This window comes from Agelaius phoeniceus, chromosome 24 (assembly GCF_051311805.1).
Source record: "Agelaius phoeniceus isolate bAgePho1 chromosome 24, bAgePho1.hap1, whole genome shotgun sequence".
In the NCBI taxonomy this organism is placed as follows: domain Eukaryota; kingdom Metazoa; phylum Chordata; class Aves; order Passeriformes; family Icteridae; genus Agelaius; species Agelaius phoeniceus.
The window spans coordinates 5,274,306-5,290,967 of NC_135288.1; the positions used below are offsets into that span (position 1 = coordinate 5,274,306).

Sequence of the window (16,662 nt, forward strand, 5' to 3'; positions counted from 1 at the left end):
GTAGGAAAGGTTCAGCAGCTCTTAAAGGTGATGGAAGGATGGGTGGGAGGTTGCTGGGTTTCCTGGAGTGAAAGGGAGCTCCAGCCAAACCCCTGGATGTGAGCAGTGGCTGGGTGAGTGAGGGGCAACACCTACACACCCCTTTGGGGTGGGAGCAGCTGGCATGCAGGCCTGGAGCTCGGGCACCAAGCAGAATGTCCCTGGATGCTTGATCAGATTTGGTTTGTGTGACTTGGCCTTGTTCTCACAGACACGAGATTCAACGCCACGCCAGAAAGAGGGAGAAAGGGAAAACCCTGGAGATACAGGAGAAGGAGAAAGCAGAAAAGGAAAGAGTGAACCTGGGCTATGTGCAAAAAAGGAAAAAATGAATCTGCACAAAAATCCTGCCTAAAGAACAGCACTTTTACTTTCATTACAGCGCAGCAGGAAATCCAAGTCCGAGAGAGCAGCGCGGCTCAGAGGACGACGCCGGCTCCTCTGACGTCCAGCTTCGTGCACTCCTGAGAGCACTTTGGAGATACCAGGGGCAGAAGAGGGGGCTAAAACAAACAAGGCAGCAATAAAGCTGCCTCCTGGCTGCGCTGACATCAGTGGGACAGGCGGAGGCAGCCGGGGCGGCAGCGAGGAGCGGAAGGCAGTAGGAAGCCATACATCACCCCGAGATGCTCGATTGTACAGGAAGGGCTGACCTTTTGCACGTTTACACTTTATTAAACTGGGCTTTAAAAGGACTGGGGAGGGGGGGGCAGAGGGGGAAGAGAGCCAAGATATTGTTTAAAAATATATGGCTATGAAAAAAAAAAGTTGTCTTAATCACCCCCGAAGACATTGTGAGGGCTGACAAGCATTCATAAGCTGTAAAAAAAGAGGAGTAGTAACCCCCATTTCTCGATAATAGATCCACAGCCCCTTAGCTGGAGGCTCCCAGCCCATGATAAATAGTAAGTAATACTTAGCACCAGCCACTTGAAAAGGTTACTTGATCATTTACAGCACCAGCTCTGCCCCAGCTGCCAGTCATGCAACAAAACCATCACGTTAAAAAGCTCTCCGGACCTTTCAGAGCCGAGCTCTCAGCCCTTCACCAAGGTACCTGGAGCTCTCCTTTGTTGTGCCCTGTTCTTTAGGCACTTAGTCAGAGATATTTGCTGGCTTGAGAGCCGTAGGCTGGTTTTAAAATTCTAAACACTGGCCACAGCCTCTCCAGTGGCAAAGGCACTTTGCTATTTAGGGAACAACTGCCTGGTTATAATAAAACAGAAAGGGGGAAGAAAAGAAACTTAACAGGTGAGGAAAGGCTTTCCATTAAGTTATCAAAAAGTTACACTGGTTATTTATGTTGTCCAGAGTTTCATTTGGAATAGACAATGTAGGAAAACTACCAGGGAGCAAAGGAACTTCTGCCAACGGCTGGCTAAGAAACAAGAGCTGCCTGAAATTCATTTTGAGAGAGGAAACATCTCCTGAACGCTTTTATCACATCTTCTGGCTTCATCACATCCTGGTGAGGGCACTCTGAGAGAGCTGGGGATTAGTCACAGAGGAAAAGGCTGAGACCAGACTCATGTTTGGAGTGAGAAAAGCCTGGGTAGAACGTGACTGTGACTGACCAGGCACAGGAACGTTGGTCCTAATGAAGAAAGCAGAAGCAGGAACCCTGAAAATGTGATTTCTTAGGAAAAGATCCAGGATCCAGAATTCTTAGCAATGCTGGATCCAGGGAATGGTCACGGCCTCAAGGCTGCCAGAGCTCTCAGACACAGGGTGGGATTGTTGGGGTGTCCTGTGCAGGGCACAGGTTGGACTGGATGATCCTTCCAGCTCAGGACATTAATACTGGGGATTCTGTGATAATACTGGAAGGGGATCTGGTGGTAAAAATCTCCCATATTCTGGAACAAATGCCTCGTGTTCCTTTGCTGTGTCTGAAATACCTGATTGACTGCAGCATGGGAACGGCGCCTCTCCAGATCGAGCGATCGGAACACAGCGCCCGCCTTATTAAAAATCATTATTAAAAATCAGTTATCAGGAAGCTTTGGGCTGGAGTGATTGTGAATTTGAGGCTATTCTGTGTGATAAGCAGTTGGAGATAACCAGACCTTGCAGATCTTTTCACTGCCATGGGAAGAGGACGTGGTCAGGGTTTCAGGAACAATGTTAACAACCTTCCACCCAGAGCTTGCTCCTGCTTGGGGTCTGAATGTTTCTCATCGTCTCCTTGGGTTGCTTTGCCACGCTGGCTCCTCCCTGCTATCAGATTCTTTACAGGCAGATATCCCCACTATTCTAAGCCACACAAACACAGGATGTTCCTGGCCAGCCTGTCACCATTATCCAGGCTGGATGAAGGAAAAATCAGGGGAAGTTATTAACCAAACTCTGAGGCTGGTGCGAAACAATGCGGGAACTAAGTTTAGCTGTGAAAGCAACCAGGACCCAGATTTCACAAACCTGCAGGTTATTTATCTAAGGTGGGAAACATTATCAGGGGAGAACAATGCTTGTGAATATAAAGGAGAGCACAATGAGGAGCAGGGAGCTGGGATCCCAGCCTGGGCACAGCAGGAGGGATGGGGATAGCTGGGCACTGTCACACACACAGCTGAACCCACTGCCCGGCACTGCCACACTCTCCTCATGGTGTGGGAAATTCAGGAAGGTGAAAAACGCCGCTGCCTTGGGGCTGGGCAGCCCTTCTCCACCTTCTACCACTGCAAATGGCATCCCCAGGTGTTCCCAAAGGAAAAAACACACAGGCATCGTGGGCTGTGGAGTTTGGCAGAGCCTACAATGCCCAGACCTCATCCCTGGGTTTCTGGCAATGCAAAGGAAGCAGCAAGGCACAGCTGCCATCATCCTCAAACTGGGAATTAAATGTATCTGGAAAGAACTAGTGGAGAACAGTGGAGTTTCCAGTCAGGCCGTAGGGTGAGGAGGAGCCTGATCCCAGTGCTCCCAGTGCTCCCAGTGCTCCCAGTGCTCCCAGTGCTCCCAGTGCTCCCAGTGCTCCCAGTGTGCAGCAGCTCCACCCCAGCATTCCATCAACAGCGTCGCTGCTTTTACCTGGGGGTGAAAAAGCAGCGGGGAGGGTCGCAGGTACTTCTCCTTGAGGGCACCCACGGGGTCTGTCACCTTCCGCTTCTCCACCCTGCTGGACAACAACACAGAGGGTTACATACCCCACAGGCAGCCCCACGCAGCCACGCTGGGCTGAAATTGCACACAGGGTTATTCTGTGACTCACACAAATGTCTTACACCCCCTCCTCCTGGACACTACAGATTCTGATGCACAATTGCCCCGCCAATTGTGTGCAGAGGGCAGAAAGCGCTGGAAATAACATGAGCACCAATCCCCTCCTTTGGGCAGTAATTTTTTTAGCCTTCAGGCTGATGACTAAGAAAAAATTTTGCTCCTGCTCTGCTGCAGTGGTTTGTAAACCTCTGCTGTTGTGAAAGGTCATGGAAAACCTTGCATTTAGAGCAAAACTGTTTGAGCAGGAGAAGCTCTAGGGTCCACAGCAGGCAGCCCCCGCATGGAAAAAAAAAAAGTCTTTGAGAGTTTGCATTTATCTGAAGAGTTAACACTGGGCCAGACTCTGCAGCCCCAAGCGTGCTGAAATCATTAGGTGTTTCATATTTGTTTCCTCCCTCACAGCTGAGACATAATTTGCATTGAGTTTCTTTGGCAAGCCCATGTGAACAACGATTTAAAAAGTGAGGGACTGGTGGGAGAATTCTGAAGTGGCTCAGAAACCTGAGTTCTTCTGATATCACCTTGGCCCACTCAAATATTTCATGTTTAAGCATCTGAGATGCAGAAATGACCCTAAAGTGAGGCTCCTATTTTTGAAAATATTGGCTTTGCTTCCACAAAATATTCTACTTGCAGGGAATGGAGGTGTGGAATCACAAAAAAGACAAACTGAGATGTTCTCTAAGGAAAAAAAAAAGTGTTGAGGAAGTAACTCCAACAAACACAGCTGCATCTTTAAACAGTTGGAATTGAGTCCATCCAGCTAAACCAGCAAAAATCCAAGAGTAAGAGTGATTTTAACTACATTAGTCTAGCATAAATTGAGAGCAAATTATTTTTGCTGCATTTCAGCTGATTGGTGTGTGGATCAAATTACCAAAGAGTTTAAAGAAGAGCCCTGCCGAGTGCAGTCAGCGAACTGTGCTTAATCTGCATTTAATTCTTCTTGGGTAGAGGGAAAAGAGAAGAGCTGGATTGGAAACACAGCCAGAATTAGGGGGCTTTGGAAGGTACGTGCTTTTATGGGTCTGAGTTGCCAGAAAAACCAAAGAATAAGTAAAAAGTTACTCCCTGAGCCCCTCTAACCAGCCCAGCTTTGCTCTCCACAAAGGAACATCCCTGATCCCAGCAGAGCCATCTGGGGAGAGCCCTGCCTGCTCCGTGTGCGTAAAACCCGGGGAATTGACAGCATTTCCCCAGCTCTGCCATCTCCCAGCATCAGGAATGGAAGCACAAGGTCCAAACGTCCCCGTCAGAGCCGAATTCCGCAGCGCCTGGAGGATTAAGCCGAAGGTTTCAGCCCAGTGCCTGAGAACGTCACCCCCACGGGCTGAGCTAAAAACTGCCCCCATTTCAGACTGTCTGGCTGCATTAAATTATATCACCAGGAGAAAATGTCAAGGATTTAAGTGGCCTTTGGGAGGAAAAAAATGAAGGAGCCAAATGATGTGAGAGAGTCTGATAAAGGGAAGTTTAGAAACAAAATATTTCCATATTTTTCAAGCTGGGACTTGGAAGCTGGGCTGTTTCGCTCATTACATCAGAAGTCTGATTCGCAAGCAACGCCACCGCTGACTTTCTATTTTAACACATGACTAAAACTATGTGCATCCCATGGAATGCAACAAACGATGCCCCCATCCTTCACTTCCATCTGTCTTCTGGGCCTTTACGGTTTTCCCGAGGCCGCTGTTTTAATTGGCAGCGGCTTTTCCAAGCCGTGTTATTTCAGCATTCCTGCTGAGAATGCCCAGAGGTGGCAGGACCCTACAAGGATTCTTTTGCCTTTCTATCCCATTTATTGATATTTTTTTTCCCCCCTCCCCAGGAGTACTTTTCACGAACACTGTTCACACCGTGCCTGATTTCTCCAGGAGGAGATGGGCACGGTGGGTGCCAGGCAGGACACGGCACCTCCAGAGCTGGGAGGTGTCCCCATCCCCTATGGCATGGTGTGGGCACGTCACCCCTGTGAGCTGGCAGAGCCAGAGACACTCATTTAGCCAGCAGTGAGGGCTCACTAATCCTCATCCCAGCCGACAGCTCCTTGGCCTGGCCAGACACTGACATCACTTTTTCCCACCGTTATCAGCCCTGCGGCAGCGGCCGGTGGTGACATCTGGGCTGTCGTGGTGCTCGCAGCCCTCTGAGCGCCCATCCCACCCTCACACCATGGTGGCTCTGAGGTTTTCCAGCGCCAGGGACAAGGCAGGTCCTGCAGGGGAACAGCCAGTAACCTTCCAGCAGGCTGGGCACAGCAAGGACCACCAGGCATTCAGCACAGGGAATGCAAGGACAAAGCATTCACCTCCACAAACGGAATCCAGGAGTGCTCCAGGACAAGCACACGTATCCAGATGGATGCTGTGAAGCATTTAGACATGGTAATGGCTAATTTAGATGTGTTAATGTCTAAATCAAACTAGTTCAGGACATGTCTTTTCACTGGGCTTTGATAAAATTAAACATGCCATGTCCACCTTATCCAAAGGCAATGCCAGGATGGGTAACACACAAATTTACTGTTACCCTCACCACAAAGTTATAATAGTTTTCCTTTGGGAACAGGTTTTATAAAAAGCTCTCAAGCAACAAGAGGCAAAAGTCTTCCCTTTTTGCTTCCTCCTGAACTGATTCCTTCTGGAAGTTGAGCTGACATTTGGATAACTTCACCCCGCCTGCTCTACACACGCCTTCCATGTTCAGCTCATTCTGACGTAACACATCAGGCCCTCCTCAGAACCATCTGTTCAAGTGACACCAGAAAGGCCTTGTTATCTCCCAAGAAAGATAAATCTGTGAGAAATCTATCTGGGAGAGATCTGGGTAGTAACACGCTACCATGTGTTTACACAGTACTTGTTACTCCAAGAGTAACATGTTTCGGCAGGTTGGGTCTGCACCAGCAGCTCCTCTGAACGGGAAAAAAACCCAAGAGAAGGCATTAGAAAGGAAAAGGGAGGGAGGGAGAAAGAAAGGTGAACTGGCTCACAAAAGGCCCTCAAGACAGTCAGTGGGAGAGCTGCATTTCCAGGCTCCCAGGGCTCCTGACTCATTCCCAAGCCATGAGAGCCCAGGGCTCCAAGGCAATCTGAACTCTGCATTCTTATCAAATCAAACCTCTGGAATTTCTCCAGCAGAAGTGCCATCTTAGTGATGGCTCGTGGGAGAGTCCTTAAATAGGTCAAGTTTCTTCTTTATCAAAATAAGGATGTGTTCTTTACACACTGATTATGAGGGCTCCTTGCAATTACTCAGGCCTTTCCATTCAGGAAATTCAAAGTGTCGAGAAGTACAAACAACAACAGGAGATGCTCAACTGTTCTTCCCAACCAACCTGCATCCTCCCCTGCCTCAGGGTGTGGTGTCAGCTGGAAAAGGAGCTGGTTAGGGAAGGGCTTAAGGCAGGGTATGTTAATACCTGTAGATGGGGTCCATGAAAAAGGGCGATGGCTTAGCGTAGTGCAGGGAAGGCTGCTGAGGCAGCTGGGACTGGGAAATCTTAGGTAAGACCTCACTTGCCATCAGCTTCCTCTCCCCATAAATGTGGTTTTTCCGTGGCTCTCTCCCTCCGTTCTGGCTGGCTCGGATGCGGTTGCCAATGCTCAGGTCCAGTGGCTGCTCCTCCCCTGAGGACGGGGCTGGGAGGACCTTAGGGGGAGGCAGGATTGGCTTAATCTCTTTTGGCTTCGTGGTGAGATCGAAGGGGGACTCCGAGCTGGTGCCACCGACTTTGTGGAGGTCCCTGGGTGACTTTGGTTCTGCCTTGACCAGCAAGTTGTGATTGAGGGTCCGCTCCGTGAAAGGGTAGAGGGAGTGGGGGAAATTGGGGAGGAACTGGAAGGGGAACATGGAATGATACGGGAGCGAACCCATCTTTTTCTCCTGCATGCCCATAAAGCCAGGCCCAAAATACTTCTCTGCGATGGAGGCGATAGCTTTAATGGAGTCATTGGCAGCGCCCGTGGTGGGCAGCAGGTGCTCCTCGGGGGGAGGAAAGAAGGAATGCTGAGAATAGAAGAGAGGGATCTCGCTTGTGGTGTTGGTGGAGCTGGCAGACACCGAGCTGCTGACAAAATCTGGCTTGGTCTCCATTTGTTTGCTCTTGTCTTTCGTTTTGTCCCTGTCACTCTCCGCGTCACTGTCCAGGTCAGAGCCGGTGCCGGTCGTGGTGTCCAGATCCGTGCCCGTGGTCGTATTGACATCCTCAAAGTCACTGCCATCGGACATGTCACTGTTCCTGGCTTTTAGCTTCTCCAGGTAGGAGTTTTCCAGGCTGCTTTCACATTTCTCCTCCCCTGAAGGAGCCTGGTTGCTGTTGCTCACTGCAGAGATCAGGGGCAACGCCGGGTTCCCGAGGGGGCTGGGGAGCTTCGCGTCCGGAGTGTGGTTGAGGGGACTTTTGAGCAGCTGCGTGGGCGGTAACAAGGGGGGCCTGGGGTACAGAGAAGGTGGGAAAATCCCCGGGAATCCCGGGGTGAGGGCAGGGAATGCTGGAGGTGCTGGTGAGAATGGGAGCCCGCCGGGGTGCGGGCGGGACGGGAAATACTCATTAAAGCCCAGGCTGGCGTGGTTGAGGTTGGGAGAGGGCTTGGATTTGTCCATGATGGAGGTGGGCGTGAGGGGGAGGCCGGGGGCGAAGATGCCGGCGGGGCTGTAATGGTTCTTGCCCTCGCAGAAGCGCCGGTGCTTGTTGAGGGAGGAGGTAGTGCTGAACATCTGCCCGCAGTCCTTGCACTTGATCTGGGTGCGGCAGTCCGCGTGCATCCGCTTGTGGCGGCACAGGTTGGAGAACTGCGTGTAGGATTTGTGACAGACCTCACCTAAAGCGTCAACAGGAACCAACAACAAAAGCCATATGAAATTAACAGGAAAATACATCAGGGATTCACCGTGGGATTCGCCAGCCCGCCCACACACCACCCCATCTGCTCCATCCCTGGGATCTCCCCACCCCAAAGAGCAGTGGAACATCACTGCCTCTCCCTTTGGATGAAGCCCATCCTGGAGAATCTATCAATCCACAGAAATCTGAGGGGATGTGCTAGCTCTGCTGCAAGTTTGGGAGAATTTTCAGGGAAGATGATAATGGAATCACAGAATGGTTTGGTTGGGAGGGGCATAAAGCCCATCTCAAGCCCGCAGTCCTTGCACTTGATCTGGGTGCGGCAGTCCGCGTGCATCCGCTTGTGGCGGCACAGGTTGGAGAACTGCGTGTAGGATTTGTGACAGACCTCACCTAAAGCGTCAACAGGAACCAACAACAAAAGCCATATGAAATTAACAGGAAAATTAGGCAGGGATTCGCCGTGGGATTCGCCAGCCCGCCCACACACCACCCCATCTGCTCCATCCCTGGGATCTCCCTGCCCTGAAGAGCAGTGGAACATCACCGCCTCTCCCTTTGGATGAAGCCCATCCTGGAGAATCTCTCAATCCACAGAAATCTGAGGGGATGTGCTAGCTCTGCTGCAAGTCTGGGAGAATTTTCAGGGAAGATTATCATGGAATCACAGAATGGTTTGGTTGGGAGGGGCATAAAGCCCATCTCATCCCATCCCCTGCCATGGGCAGGGACACCTTCCACTCTCCCAGGTTGCTCCAAGCCCTGTCCAGCCCGGTCTTGGACATTTCCAGGGATCCAGGGGCAGCCACAGCTTCTCTGGACAGCCTGTGCCAGGGCCTTGCCACCCTCACAGGGAAGAATTCTTCTGTATATCCAACTTAAATTCAAATTTCAGTTTGGATGCATTCCCCCTTGTCCTGTCACACTAAAGTCCCTCTCCATCTTCCCTGTCTCCCCTGCTGTCCCTGGAAGGTGCTGTGAGACCTCCACACAACCTTCTCCAGGCTGAAGAAACCTCCCAGCCCAGATCCAGAGGGAAGATGCTCCAGTCCCCTCAGAACACCTTTGCCCTAATCATACATTTTTAATGACAACATCTATTTATCCCAGCTCATCTGCTTCCCATTAGTGCTAGTATGGCAGGAAGCACTGAGGGCTGGAGGGAGAAGAACTTTGCCTCATTTAATCAAACCTGCCCTTCCTTAATGCCCTCAGTGGTACATAACCCCTGCAGGGGGATGCTCTATAAATCCCCTGCCAGCCAGGCCTGGCTTCTGCCAGGAATGGGATCTTTTTTTTTAATCCTTTAAATCAGCCCAACACCCCTGCCCCACTAACTGAAGCCACATCAGCGTTTTCCCTAACAACCTGTAAATACCAAGCTTTCAAAACATGGATTTTTATGACCCCTTTTCACCTCCAGACTTGCTGCTGCGGAAGAAACAGGGCAAAGCGAGACAGGAATCCCACCCCAAACTTTTCTACACATCAAAACACAGCGACTTTTTATTATCTGGTGCCTCTTTCAACATGGGAATAAATGTGGTGGTGAGTTAGCACACTCCTTCCCCCGGGGAGCTGCTGTTATCACCCTTTTGTGAGCAGGGAAACTGAGACAAAGCAGGGGAAGGACATTGTTTGGGCTTGGACAGGCAAGGACATGAATCCAAGCTCTGACACTCCAGCTCAGGGACTGCTCAGTGCTCCTTCCTTCCTCCCAGCTTTACTGGTAGGTGCACGTGAGCATGATTGTCCCCTGTATTTTCTCCTAAACGTTTCCTAAATCTTTAGGATTCACTTCAGTGCTCAAATATCGAACGACTGGTGGGAGAGTATTTCACTAGGAGCTCTGAAAATACAATAATATAATAAATTCCAATTGAAATTCAAAGCAGAGGTGGATAAAATTCAATTAATTTGACGTTTCAGTTCAAATGAGCACCCCAAAATCCAAAGGAGTGTCACTGAAGGCTCTGCTTTCTGACTGCACTGTAAATTCAGGCTGTCTTGTCCCCAGAGTATTTAATTGTTTGGCCCTGACACAGCCCAGAGCTGCAGGGAAACACAAACAGGACAAGAAAGTCATCACAAGAGTTTGGATGTTTGAGCCAATCCTAATTTTTTGATTATTTGGATTATTATTGAGCCAATCCTAATAACTTTAAGACCTTGGATCAGGTCTCCTGAATTGCTCTTAGTGCATATACAGAGTTTTATGGCTTTTGTATCATTTCAGCTACCTTAGACTTGCAAAGAAAAGGTTTATTTGGCTTTTTTACTCCATTTTAAAAGGTTTTCTTAAAAAATTTCCCAACAGAGCTCTTAAAAGAAGCACTACTGAATTTATTTTCCGTGAAAATTCAGCACTACTGAATTTTATTTCCGTGATTGTCTCTTAAATACAACAATCTCTGCTTTTTTGTTTTTTTTTTTTTTTCCAAGGGAATCAGTAATCACCATCCCTGGAATTGCTAAAAAAACCTGTGGATGTGGCTCATAGGAATGAGGTTTGGTGATGATCACAGCAGTTCTGGGTTAAGAGTTGGACTTGATGATCTCAGAGGGCTTTTCCAACTGTAACCATCCTATGATTCCAGAATTCTTCCGTTTTTCACCCCAGGAGTTTTTGCTAGATATATAAATACTGCACAAAATTCCCTAAAGAGACGTGCTAGAGCTCTGAGAGCTCACATCAGCCTTCCAAAATAAGGAAAACTGGAAAATTTCTGTTAAATCTCCAGTTATCTGATGATTTAGTAACTCCACGTGGAATGGCCTCTCTTGCCCTCCTGATTTCTGCAGTTAGAAAGTTACAGGTTTGGGGTCTTTTGAAAGCCAAATATTGTAAAAAATTAAACACAAACACACACAGACCCCTTTTCTTCCACTGAACTGGGAAAAAACCAAGAACCAACTTCCCGGTGAATCCCGCCTGTTGAAGCTGTTAATGGATTCCACATTGATGGACAAAACAACCTGACAACATCTGTCCAGGCAGGATCCCTCTGCAGTTGCTCCACGCTCTGATTTGCTCTGACAACTCCCTAATTCTGATGAGGTGAGAGTGAGGAGATTATGAGGAAAAATCCCTCATCTCCCTGCAGCAATCCTGGGAGTCAAATTATCCCTTTCATGTGCCCAGTGAAAGATTGCGGCAAAACAAGCGAGAGGAGCGTTTCTTCTTCCTCTGCTGACACCCAGCTGATTATCTCAGGACACTGATTACCTCGGGACATTAATGAAATGAGTCTCCCAGGATATTTCTCCATGCTGTTCCCATTATTCCAACAGGGGGAAAAAAGGCAGGAGTGGGTTCAGTGGCTTCCCTACCATAACATCAAAGCCTGGAATCAAACCCAGATCCCGGCCCGTGCCTGAGCAACATGTTCTGAAGTGTCAGGAAGTGATCCCTAAAGTTCCTGGAGCTTTGTTGTGACACCATCCACCTCCCTGCACAGTTATCCAGACCCAGAGGGTGCTGTGTCAATTAAAAAAATATACAGCCCTGGGAATGACAAAGACTGAGATGGGTGGCTCTCCAGGGGAAATGCCCTTCTGGAAATATCCCACCAAAGAGAGCGCTGAGGACACAGTTCATCTGCTGTTTATTTGGCTCCCAGCATTATCTAGATGAAACATGCAGTAAATAAAGAAGAAAAAACTTTCTTTTTGGAAAAAAAACACCTTCTCATCTCTGTGATTATTCCAAGCTCTTTACAACGGCTCCAGGATTTGAGGCACCCCTGTAAAACATTTCGATCAGGCTGTGCCAGCTATTTATTTATGTCACCAACAGGAACATTCGAAAGCGATTAAGGCAAAAAAAAAAAAAAGAAAAAGACGAGAGAAAGAAAAGATATGAGAAAATGGCATCGCTGTGACCGCTGAGAGACTCAGCTTTTAACTTGTCAAGAAAGTCAAAAACTGCCACGAATGTTTACTGAAAAAACAGGGGAGCATGCAAAAAAAAGAAAAAAAAAAAGGAAAAAAAAAAAATTCATCTTGTGCTCTGAGCTATAAAATTACAGCGGCCGGGGATGGGAGGGCTGGGGGGCCCCTGCAGGATCCCTGCAATTACAGGCTGGTGATGGCCGTGACAACTTACATATGAAAGGTTTGACAGTGCTGTGGATGTGCTTGTGCTGCTTGAGGCCCGAGGAGGTGGCGAAGGTCTTGCCGCAGTCGGGGCAGGCGTGGGCCCGCGCGCCCACGTGCTGCGAGCGGATGTGCCGCTGGAGGTTGCTGGGGTCCGTAAACACCTGCGGGGGAAAGACGCCTTCAGGAGGGGGGAAAAGCACCAGGAGAAGAGCATGCGTGAGGAAAACTGGTTTTGTTAGGGGTTTTTTGTGGTGCTGCTCGTGGTTTGAGGAGCGCGGGGTGGATAGGGGAGAACAGGTTGTGAAAGAGCTGTGTTCGTGCCCTGCCAGGCTGTGGTACCTCCCTGAGTGTGTGGTGCTCGTGGTTGGAAATGTCTGTGACATCTCCTTGAGTGCTCATGGCTGGACATGTCTGTGGCACCTCCTCGGGTGTGTGGTGCTCATGGTTGGACAGGTCTGTGGCATCTCCCTAAGTGTGGGGTGCTCATGGCTGGACAAGTCTGTGGCACCTCCTCAAGTGTTCATGGTTGAAAAGGTCTGTGGCACCTCCTCGGGTGTGTGGTGTTCGTGGTTGGACATGTCTGTGGCACCTCCTCAAGTGATCATGGTTGGACAGGTCTGTGGCACCTCCCTGAGTGTGTGGTGCTCATGGTTGGACAAGTCTGTGGCACCTCTTTGAGTGTTCATGGTTGGAAATGTCTGTGGCACTTCCCTGAGTCCTGAGTGTGTGGTGCTCACGGTTGGATGGGTCTGTGGCACCTCCTTGAGTGTTCGTGCCTTGCAAGGCTGTAGCACCTCCTCAAGTGCGTGGTGCTCATGGTTGGACAGGTCTGTGGCACCTCCCTGAGTCCTGAGTGTGTGGTGTTCATGGTTTGATGGGTCTGTGGCACCTCCCTGAGTGTGTGATGCTCATGGTTGGACAGGTCTGTGGCACCTCCTTGAGTGCTCATGTTCCCAGGTGAATCCCCCCATGGACACTGCGTCCTGCACCCTTTTGCCCAAATCCCAGCACCCTCCCCCAGGTGAATCCCCTAATGAAATCTGTGTCCTGTACCCTTTTCCCCATATCCCAGCACCCTCCCCCAGGTGAATCCCCTAATGAAATCTGTGTCCTGTACCCTTTTCCCCATATCCCAGCACTCTCCCCCAGGTGAATCCCCCCATGGACACTGTGTCCTGCAGCCCCAGGTGAATCCCCCCATGGACACTGTGTCCTGCACCCCCAGGCCCCAGCACCCTCCCCCAGGTGCATCCCCCAGGCTGGCCATGTTCTCACTGTACCTTAACACAGTTTTCACATTCAAACCGTTTCCCACTGTCGTGAGACATTTGGTGACGAATCAGGTTGGATTTCCAGTTGAAAGCCTTGGGACACTGGTCACACTTGTACTCCCTCTCCTCGGTGTGGATCACCATGTGCTGCTCCAGGCTGGCAAAGAGACAGAGGCTGAGCTTCAGAGCACCCAGAGCAGGCACTGAGGCAGGTCTGAGACCCAGAGAGGTGACAGAGATGGTGACAGAGATGGTGACAGAGAACCAGCTGTGGGGCCTGGGGGTTTTCCAGTTTCTGGATGCCTCAGAGCAGGAAGGGAGCAGCTCATAAAATTCACAGAATTACTAGACTGAGAGAGACCTTCAAGATCATCGAGTCCAACCCAGCCCCAACACCTCAACTAAACCCTGGCACCCAGTGCCACATCCAGGCTTTGTTAAACACACCCAGGGATGGTGACTCCACCACCTCCCTGGGCAGCCATTGCAGAACTTTATCACCCTTTCTGTGAAAAACTTTTTCTTAATATCCAGCCTGAATTTCCCTTGGTGCAGCTTGAGGCTGTGTCCTCTGGTTCTGTCAGTGCTGCCTGGAGAAAGAGCCCAGCCCCAGCTGAGCACAGGCACCTTTCAGGGATTTGTAGAGAGTGATGAGGGCACCCCTGAGTCTCCTTTTCTCCAGGCTGAGCACCCCCAGCTCCCTCAGTGGTTCCTCACAGGGTTTGTGTTTCCAGCCCCTTGACTGTGAGATGGGCAGTGACATCCAAACACCATCTGAGGTTTTTGAGATTTATTTCATTGGTGGAAAATGCCCTGTTCTGCCTCAAAATGATGCTGTGTTTTATGCTACTTATAAATGGACCTGAGTCCATTCTCATAGGGGAAAAGGAAAGTAAACCCAGCCATGACCCTAGAGATCCCTGAAGGGAAAAATGGGCACTTTTTGTGGCATCCTCCTGGAGAAATAAAAGATTTGCTGCTGCTAGGCCTCTCATGTGTCCATTTTCATGGGCAGCAGGCCCACGGCTTCCCAGAACACAGGGACTCACCGTTGGGAGGAAACATGATAAGGTGCAAACACGTTTCACTTCTAAATGTCAGACATCTTTGATTACTTCACTCAGCAATTTCACCTTCTGCCAACTGGCAGCGTCTCCAGAACGGGGGGATGATGGCAATCCTGAGTGGCTGCTGGCACAGGGCCACGGCAGGGGTGGCACCTGGTGCTCCAGTGCCCTCCCTGTGCCATGGGAAACCTGCACCTCCCTGCCCAGGAGTTCTGCACCTTTCATGATGGGAATCCTGCACATCTCAGACATTAAATCCAGCATCTCCCTGCCCAGGAATCCTGCACCTTTCATGATGGGAATACTGCACCTCTCAGACCTTAAATCCTGCACCTCCCTGCCCAGGAATCCTGCACCTTTCATGATGGGAATACTGCACCTCTCAGACCTTAAATGCTGCACCTCTCAGGCCAGGAATCCTGCATCTCCCAGGCCAGGAATCCTGCATCTCCCTGCCCAGGAATCCTGTATCTCTCAGACATTAAATCCTGCATCTCCCTGCCCAGGAATCCTGCATCTCTCAGACCTTAAATCCTGCACCTCTCATGTTGGGAATCCTGCACCTCTCAGACATTAAATCCTGCATCTCCCTGCCCAGGAATCCTGCATGTTTCATGATGGGAATCCTGCACCTCTCAGACCTTAAATCCTGCACCTCTCATGTTGGGAATCCTGCACCTCTCAGACATTAAATCCTGCACCTCTCAGACCTTAAATCCTGCACCTCTCATGTTGGGAATCTGCACTTCTCAGACATTAAATCCTGCACCTCCCTGCCCAGGAATTCTGCATCTTTCATGATGGGAATCCTGCACATCTCAGACCTTAAATCCTGCACCTCTCAGGCCAGGAATCCTGCATCTCCCTGCCCAGGAATTCTGCACCTCTCAGACCTTAAATCCTGCACCTCTCATGTTGGGAATCCTGCACATCTCAGACCTTAAATCCAGCATCTCCCTGCCCAGGAATCCTGTATCTCTCAGACATTAAATCCTGCATCTCAGTTCCCAGGAATTCTGCACCTCTCAGACCTTAAATCCTGCATCTCCCTGCCCAGGAATTCTGCACCTCTCATGTTGGGAATCCTGCACATCTCAGCCAGAAATCCTGCACAATTCAGGCCTTAAACCCTGCACCTCTCAGACATTAAATCCTGCGTCTCTTAGGCCTTAAATCTTGTATCTCTGAGGCCAGAAATCCTGCACATCCCAGGCCAGGAATCCTGATCCTCTCAGGCTGGGAATCCTGCACGTCTCAGCCAGAAATCCTGCACATCTGAGATCAGGAATTCTGGACTTCTGAGATCAGAAATTCTGCATATCTGAGACCAGGAATCCTGCTCCTCTCAGCCACAAATCCTGCACATCTCAATCTGGGAATTCTGCCCATCTCAATCTGGAAATTCTGCATATCTCAGACCAGGAATTCTGCATATCTCAGACCAGAAATCCTGTACGTTTCAGGCTGAGAATCCTGTACCTCTCAGCCATAAACCCTGCACATCTCAGACCAGAAATCCTGCACATCTCAGGCCAGCCTTGAGAAACAAGGGAAGGAAATCTGCATCCTTTCCTTCCTTTGGGGCAGGTTAACAGGAGTTACAAACATTACTCTTACTGTGTCTTCTTAAATAAAACCCAACAGCTTACATGGAATCTGCCTCTGCCTGACACCCCTACAGATGGATATTAAACCATTCCTACAGAACTTTAAAGCATGGCTGTATTTTTACAGAAACATTAAAGCTGAGCACTACTGGAAAATCCTGCCAGTGCTCAGGGAAGATACTCCCTGGGCATTTCTGGCAAGTTCAGGATCCCAGGAATCTTGTCAGCCTTGGTCACTCAACACCCAAAACTCCTCCCTTGGAGCACAGATAGATAATTCATATTCATGGGCATGCCCCTCATAAACTTCCAACCCACTGGTTTGAAAGCAGCAATATTCATTTTGTTCAAGAAATGCTGCTCTTAAAATGACGAGATTTTTAACACACACAAAGTAACACAAAATTTTCATATGCACATCCAAAAATATGCTTCTGTTAACTGTGATTTATGAGTTTATTTTGAGCAAATATGGACAAGCTAATACGCTGTTCAGAGGCAAGTACCTACTG

The 16,662-nt window shown here is 49.5% G+C and overlaps 1 protein-coding gene across 1 annotated transcript in view; it reads right to left on the reverse strand.

Moving 5' to 3' along the window:
* PRDM16 (PR/SET domain 16) overlaps positions 1-16,662 on the reverse strand; it is a 311,655-nt gene that overhangs the window by 19,000 nt on the left and 275,993 nt on the right. Inside the window, exons 7-10 of the mRNA XM_054647787.2 lie at positions 13,486-13,633; positions 12,213-12,366; positions 6,683-8,084; positions 3,070-3,157 (exon numbers count right to left, since the gene is read on the reverse strand). Coding sequence (XP_054503762.2) covers positions 3,070-3,157; positions 6,683-8,084; positions 12,213-12,366; positions 13,486-13,633 — 1,792 coding nt within the window. The remainder of the gene's footprint in view (positions 1-3,069; positions 3,158-6,682; positions 8,085-12,212; positions 12,367-13,485; positions 13,634-16,662) is intronic.